At 37.6% G+C, this 8,280-nt stretch overlaps 1 protein-coding gene across 1 annotated transcript; it reads left to right on the top strand.

The window, feature by feature from the left end:
• The first annotated feature begins 5,526 nt into the window (after window positions 1–5,526).
• LOC104729401 (protein SHORT-ROOT) lies at window positions 5,527–7,672 on the top strand. Its single transcript, XM_010448338.3, is given in 2 exon segments — window positions 5,527–7,274; window positions 7,277–7,672. Coding segments are annotated over 2 exon segments (1,572 nt in total). The 5' UTR covers window positions 5,527–5,744; the 3' UTR covers window positions 7,319–7,672.
• Window positions 7,673–8,280: the final 608 nt, after the last annotated feature.

Raw genomic sequence — 8,280 nt, 5'->3', positions numbered from 1 at the left:
AAGAGAAGATGTTACGGTTTTTGATCAAATAATGCCCACTCGTTCGTTTACTTTTGCATACTTTCTTTGTTCTACTGGTTCATTTTTTGTGTTCATATGACTTTGTCTTATCTTCATATATTCTCAGGAGATTGACAGGTAGAGATGAAGATGCGAGTTACACCGACCTTCAGGCACTTAAAAATCATCTAAGGGATGTCAGGTGCATTGTTTTGGAGCAAAAGGTGAGGAAGGTTATTGTTTGTGAATCTTTGAGGAGCCTCACTGTTATACCCTTCCAAATCTTATAACTTACGACAATGTTGAGTTTTGATTCTTTTATTTCCTTGTTCTTGCAATATATGTATACTAAGTTTATTTTTATTTTATTACATATATTCCCAGTTTTTTTCATCTTAGTTTCCTCAGCATTTAGATACTTGACATAAATCGCATCTTACGATTTTGTAGCAGAGATCGAGTGTGATGGTTCGAGGAGAAGGACTTTGGTTCCCTAGAAATTCTCTACAAACAGGTACTATAGGACTCATCAGTAGGACTTGAATCCTTTTTCTGTCAGAATGAGAGATATCAGTTGGGTTTTAAGTTGCAGCTGTCTCGGTGTAGAATAGGACGTTATGATATTTAACTTATTGTGTAAGTCTAAAACCTGACTTGCTCAGCATTTAGTATGAAAACATTTAGCTCTGAAGAAAAAGAGTAGAAACCAGATGATGGAGCGCTACTCATCTATGATAATACTCTCTTCTGGTCATGTCTCTTTTATATTCATATTGCAGCTTGTCTATTTAAGATTCTCATGTTATTACAGCTGAAATTCGAGAGACAAAACTCTGATTCATTGCAGAGCGAGTACCAGAGATTGTGGCTTTCTCACGAGTAAAAATATTTATCTCTTCAGACATACTTCTTCTTATTGCTTTGCAAAAGTCTCAGTTTTTTCAGTTATTTTTTTTGTTTTTTGTTTTCCATCCTCACAGGAGATTGCATGGTAGATTTTGCATTTTTTACAGCCTTTTTCAATAAGGGAACTAATGCAAGATCATTGCTCTTAAAGCATTTTCCACATCCATGTTTACTTGAAGTAAGAATCATTAATCGTTGGTTTTATCTGCTGATTTCTTTGCTTAGTATTGACTAGTTTATCTTGTGTTGTACGAGGTGTTCATCAACTGGTAAAGGTGGAGCTTCTGCACAGAGATGTCCGTTGGGTGAAGAGAGGTGTGAATGGGCAGAGCCTTCTTTGGTTCTTACTCCAAAAGGTATGCATCTGTAGTTTTCAGATTTTTTTTTTTTTGCTTATGTTTTTTTTTGTGTTTGAGTTGTAATCTTTTTCCTTTGTCCTTTAGTCAGAATCAAGAGACGGATGAGTTAGGGTGATTTCATGGGTCATCCAGGTACATTCTACTCTTTTTATGTTTGTTGTCCCATTTGATAATGTACTTGTGTTTTGAATTAAAGGGTTATCTACTTTGTTGTCACATATTTTGGGTTTAGGATAATCTAGTTGTATTTTGGTTGAAATTTGCTTGGTCATGTTTGAAAAACAAAATGTGCTACCGTTTGAAAAGGTGATTTTTCATCAGTATGTAGTCTGAAGTGACAAAAATTTTAGTCTGGTTTTGTTTTTAATAAAAAGAAAAATAAAATTCTCTCTATGATTGTATTTGAAAATAGTTTTGACTTTAAACAATGATTTTTGAAAAACTTTATTATACACATACATCATAAATGATAAGATATGATGCAACTAAAAGTTGATGCTTGTAAATGATAACACAAAAATGTTTAATTCTGTTCAAGTTTTAAACTATAAATATTGCAAGTAAATCATACTGCTTGAGTTGTCTACTCCTAGAGGTATACTAAAAGTGTATATCTCTTCTGTAAACACTCATTATAAACGTTAAAACTCTTTTTAACTATCTTAGAGTTTTGAGTTGTCTAATCATGAAAGATACACGTTTACAATGTATCTATCTCTGTCTAAGCAAACCTTTAGCAATATAAACTCTGAACAAGTTCTTTATCTTAACCATTAACATAACCCTTTCTCTAATACAGCCGTAATGAGTTCTAGAAACCCTTACAGTTTTCCTCCTCATACTTTTTTGGACATGTTGAATTCTCAACAGGACTCTAACACTTCTGATAATCCTCTTGTTCCTAATTATACACAAACCTCTCAGCCTATTCAGTTTAGAACCCCATTACCTTCTCAGCCTGTCCAATATAGCTCCCCATTATCTTCTCAGCCAGTCTACTTTAGCACCTCATATGTCCCTGAAGACTGTATTGAGCTTAGTTTAGATGAGAATTCAGAAGAGGGAGGTAGAGGAAGTAGGAACAGGTGGAGTTCCCAGGAGGATGTGAATCTTATAAGTGCCTCGTTAAATACCAGCAAAGACCTAGTAGTGAGTAATGAGCAAAGAGTAGATTGCTTCTGGAAGAGGGTTGCAGATTATTTCCAAGCAAGTGAAGGAGCATCCAGTACAAATACTAGAGGGGCTTTGCAATGTAAGACAAGGTGGAACAAGATAAACCACCAAGTGAACAAGTTTGTTGCTTGTTACACACAAGCAAGTATAAGAAGGAAGAGTGAAGAATCTAAAGATGATATGATGACGGTGGCAAATCAGCTTTACAAAAATGACATGAAAAAGCCATTTACTTTAGGGCATTGCTGGAGGGAACTCAAGCATGATCGGAAATGAAACAATGAAGAATCTAGCTCTAAGAGGAGTAAGCTTGATGCAGAAGGATCATACTCATCTAGTTCAACGAATGATGGAGGTAAAGAGTCTAGCTTTAAGAGGAGTATGCTTGATCATACGGGTGTTATAGCTTCCAAGAAGAAAGGTAAGAAACCTACAGTGAGTAATGATGATGAAAATGGTGCTGTAGTTAAGCTAGATAGCATTATAGCCATGAAGGATAAGGAACAAGAGGCTAAACATATGCAAGGAAAAATGAGAGTGCTAGACAATCTCATTAACAAGGCTGACCTTACACCAGCTCAACTCACACTCACAGACAAGCTAACTGAGCAAATGTTGACACACACTTAGGTTCTGATTGTATTCTTTGATAGATGTTTTGTTCTGTTTAAGTTATAATGTTATAGACTGATAGGTAGGTTTACTTTATTGGTCAGATTTTGTTTCAAACTGTAATAATTTCACATTTTCACACTGTGTTATGCCTTTGTTTCATGTTGTTGGGTCCAAGAGACATGTGAAGTTGTCTTGTTGCCTAGTGAAGGTGGAGCTACCTTTGTTCCAAGTGACATGTTGAGTCCGTGAATTGGTTGTTGTCTAGTGAAGGTGAATCTACCTTTGTTCCAAGTGACATGTTGAGTCTGTGAATTGGTTGTTATCTAGTGAAGGTGGAGCTGCCTTTGTTCCAAGTGACATGTTGAGTCCGTGAATTGGTGTTGTTTTTAGTGTTAAGTAGTAAGTCTTAAATGTTAAGTTTGTATGTCCTAGAGTAAATGGCTTCTTTCCTCTCATTGAACACATATCGTACTCATTCCTCTCATATTCTCATCCATTTTTTCCCTTTTGTAAGACCAAAAATGTAGGACAGCTATTTGTATGATGGCATACAGATGTGCGGTAGATGCGGTGGACGAATATCTACAACTCGCTGAAACCACTGCGCACAAATGCCTTGAAGAATTTGTAGAAGGAGTTATAAATGTTTTTGGAGATGAGTACCTCAAAAGGCCTACAGCAGAAGACCTCCAACAATTACTGAATATTATAAAACATCATGGTTTCCCTGAAATGGTAGGGAGCATAGATTATATGCATTGGAAGTGGAAGAATTGTCCCACGACATGGAAAAGGCAATATTCACGTGGATCTGGAAAACCGACAATCATACTAGGGGTTGTAGCTTCACAAGATTTATGGATTTGGCACGCATTTTTTGGATCCCCAGGTACATTAAATTATATCAATGTTTTGGACCGCTCACCAGTGTTTGATGATATACTAGAGGGTCGAGCTCCGAGAGTTACGTACGTTGTCAATGGACGACAATACAAAATGGCGTACTACCTCACTAACGGTAGCTATCCCAAATGGGAAACTTTCATTCAATCAATTAAACTTCCACATGGCCAAAAAGCACAACTCTTTGCTTAATGTCAAGATTCATGCCGAAAAGATGTAGAGCGTGCATTTGGAGTCTTACAAGCTCGATTTGCAATCATGAAAAATCTCGCATTTTTTTGGGATAAAGATAAAATAGGCAAAATAATGAGAACATGTATCATATTGCATAACATGATAGTGGAAGACAAATGACATGAATACAGTTTCTAAGATCCATCGGAGTTCTATCAGGGAGAAGGAAGTGAAACTTCTCATGTGGATATATCATTTTTTACAGATAGACCAACGAATCTCACTAATATGATGGGCATTCAAAATGATGTTCGTGATACGAAAATGCATGAACGTCTGAAAAAACTTGGTTGAGCATATCTGGCAAAAAAATTGGTACCACCCAACAGTAGAACATAGTTCATTTCTTTTCTCCTACCCGTTTTCTTTATTACAATTCTTATTCGTATTTGTTTTTCGATTTTGTAAAATATATTTAATATTTCCGAATTATATAAAATATTTTTGTTTTATTGTTAATGTAATTAAAGTAATATTTTTGTTATTTTGGATTATTTAATAATTTATTAGTTGGTGTTTTGATTGGTTAGACATGGTAATAGAAAGACATTTTCTAACTTTTTTAGGCTGTATATAAAGAGTGTTTTAGGCTGTATATAAATTTTTGATTTCATGTATTTGGCCTATATATAAACAAACAGCGTATCAAATACGGCTTTTTGAAAAAAAGAAAAGAAATTTACGCCATGTAATAAGTATAAACCATGTACGTCGTTTTCAATTTCTAGGTGTCCAAACTCAGATATTCATATATCGGTATATAGGCATAATGAACATAAGTAAATTTAGAAGAAGAAGAAAGAAGAAGGAAGGTTACTCGGGTGGATCGATGTGCAAAAAATATGAAAAAGCGAAACCCACTAAGCCATTACATGATATCGACTTATTTATCATTTTCTTCTTTTACTCATCTTCTTTTGTCACGACTTTTTTTCTACTTAATGAAACTTCCAAAACTATCTTAACTAATACACTCCCATATAAAAAATAAAAGGTCTTCCGTATAACTTACAATCGTTTTGTTTATTAGTAGTTTATAAGTCTTTTGTTAAATTTTGATTAAAACTTACATGTTCCACAGAAAACAAAAACATGCATAAAGTAGGATCGTTATGTCCAAATTTTCAGTTATGTTTATAGTAAAAACAAAAGAGAGAGAGAGAAAGAGGGAAGAATTTTGTTCAAAACCGGTTTCTTCTCTCTCTAATTATGGTTTCACTAAACCCAATTAGATTCAAACAGTCTATAAAGTCCAAAAGATAAACATGGGACAACAATTCGATGCAGAAAATCCTCTTTTCATGCTCTTCTTTTTTCCCCACATTGTCTTTAAATTAGTAATAAAAACTCACAAATCTACCAAACCCATTCTCTACAACTCACCTTCATCTAGATTTACCCACTCCCACCGAGAAACAAAAAAAGATATACATATATATACACAACACATGATGCTGATGCAATATACACAACAAAGTATTAAATCTTAGATATTGTGGGTCTCCCCCTCTCTCATTACTATTCATTTTCTTATTCATTAAAGAAAAAAAAAATATGGATACTCTCTTTAGACTAGTCAGTCTCCAACAACAACAACAATCCGATAGTATCATTACAAATCAATCTTCGTTAAGCAGAACCTCCACCACCACTACCGGCTCTCCACAAACTGCTTATCACTACAACTTTCCACAAAACGACGTCGCCGAAGAATGCTTCAACTTTTTCATGGATGAAGAAGACCTTTCCTCTTCTTCTTCTCACCACAACCATCACCACACCAATCCTAACACTTACTATTCCCCTTTCACTACTCCCACCCAATACCATCCCGCCACGTCATCAACCCCTTCCTCCACCGCCGCGGCTGCAGCCTTAGCCTCGCCGTACTCCTCCTCCGGCCACCACAATGACCCTTCCGCCTTCTCCATCCCTCAAACTCCTCCTTCCTTCGACTTCTCAGCCAATGCCAAGTGGGCTGACTCCGTCCTCCTCGAAGCAGCACGTGCCTTCTCCGACAAGGACACCGCACGTGCGCAACAAATCCTATGGACGCTCAACGAGCTCTCTTCTCCGTACGGAGACACCGAGCAAAAACTTGCTTCTTACTTCCTCCAAGCTCTCTTCAACCGCATGACCGGCTCAGGCGAACGATGCTACCGAACCATGGTAACAGCTGCAGCCACAGAGAAGACTTGCTCCTTCGAGTCAACGCGAAAAACCGTGCTTAAGTTCCAAGAAGTTAGCCCCTGGGCCACGTTTGGACACGTTGCGGCCAACGGAGCAATCTTGGAAGCAGTAGACGGAGAGGCAAAGATCCACATCGTAGACATAAGCTCAACGTTTTGCACTCAATGGCCAACTCTTCTAGAAGCCTTAGCCACAAGATCAGACGACACGCCTCACCTAAGGCTAACCACAGTAGTCGTGGCCAACAAGTTCGTCAACGATCAAACGGCGTCGCATCGGATGATGAAAGAGATCGGAAACAGAATGGAGAAATTTGCAAGGCTTATGGGAGTTCCTTTTAAATTCAACATTATTCATCACGTCGGAGACTTATCTGAGTTTGATCTCAACGAGCTCGATGTTAAAGAAGACGAGGTTTTGGCCATTAACTGCGTAGGTGCGATGCATGGGATAGCGCCACGTGGAAACCCTAGAGACGCTGTGATATCGAACTTTCGACGGTTAAGGCCGAGGATTGTGACGGTCGTGGAAGAGGAAGCTGATCTTATCGGAGAAGAAGAAGGTGGCTTTGACGATGAGTTCTTGAGAGGGTTTGGAGAATGTTTACGATGGTTTAGGGTTTGCTTCGAGTCATGGGAAGAGAGTTTTCCGAGGACGAGCAACGAGAGGTTGATGCTAGAACGTGCAGCGGGACGTGCGGTCGTTGATCTTGTTGCGTGTGAGCCGTCAGATTCGACGGAGAGGAGAGAGACGGCGAGGAAGTGGTCGAGGAGGATGAGGAACGGTGGGTTTGGAGCGGTGGGATATAGTGATGAGGTGGCGGATGACGTCAGAGCTTTGTTGAGGAGATATAAAGAAGGTGTTTGGTCGATGGTACAGTGTTCTGATGCCGCCGGAATATTCCTTTGTTGGAGAGATCAGCCGGTGGTTTGGGCTAGTGCGTGGCGGCCAACGTAACGTAAAGGATTGTTTATTTACTTTATTTTGGTTTTGATATAAAAAACTCGCACGCGCGCTTTTTTCTTGAGATGGTTTCACACGTGTGGTGATGGTTCATGATGGGTTTTGAGATTATGGTGATGATGCGGTTCGTAATTTGAATTTGGCTTTTGGAATAGGACAAATTAAGTAATTATGATCATTGAGGAGGTATCAAAGTTCATACAATTCGAGTTTTTTTTTTTTTTTTGGGTACTTTTTTATATGTTTTGGAATTAAATTTGTGATTACTCTGGTTTATCCGAAAGAATAGGGTTTATTTTCTTATATAATTAATTTATTGTTCTTCGTTACACGAGAAGCTCAAAACTATAACGTACGTACGTGAGCATATTATGAAAAATAGTTACTGTTACATTGGATGATCGTTGAACTGGAATCCACAATGCTAGAAATGTATTAGATGATGAATGAAACAGAATAGCGATCACTCTCAAATTCAGCAACAGTTAACGCTAATTCAGTTATATGATTATCTCATGTTTCTGGTTAAAGCATGTTCACTACTCCACTTCATCACGGTTCTTGAATATGACAGCTACTTTGGTTGGGGAATCTCATAGTTGGAATCTCGTGAATGCACCTCTAGTGGCTTGCACGCTTTTGAAATGTATATTAACATATTTGTGATCAATTATAAATCAATCTTATTAATCTATGTAATTATACGTATGATCGTAGCGTGCGACTAATATTACAAGTGAAAGAGACTCTCACACAAAAGCTTCTATATAACTTTGCCATATACGCGCGTGATCAAACTTAGAATATTGGAATGCAATGCAAGTAATTTAGCTTCTAGGCAGCACCACCGTATGTGATGGTTAACTATTTATTACAAAACCAAAACTAGACGGTTTTATTTCTGATGTGTGGTGCTCATTGAAGAAAGCCAAAAAAG

The sequence above is a fragment of the Camelina sativa genome, chromosome 12 (genome assembly GCF_030686135.1).
Source record: "Camelina sativa cultivar CO46 ecotype springtype chromosome 12, ASM3068613v1".
NCBI lineage: Eukaryota > Viridiplantae > Streptophyta > Magnoliopsida > Brassicales > Brassicaceae > Camelina > Camelina sativa.
Note: the sequence above shows the minus strand (reverse complement) of the source record. Positions and strands in the feature narration are given on the sequence as shown.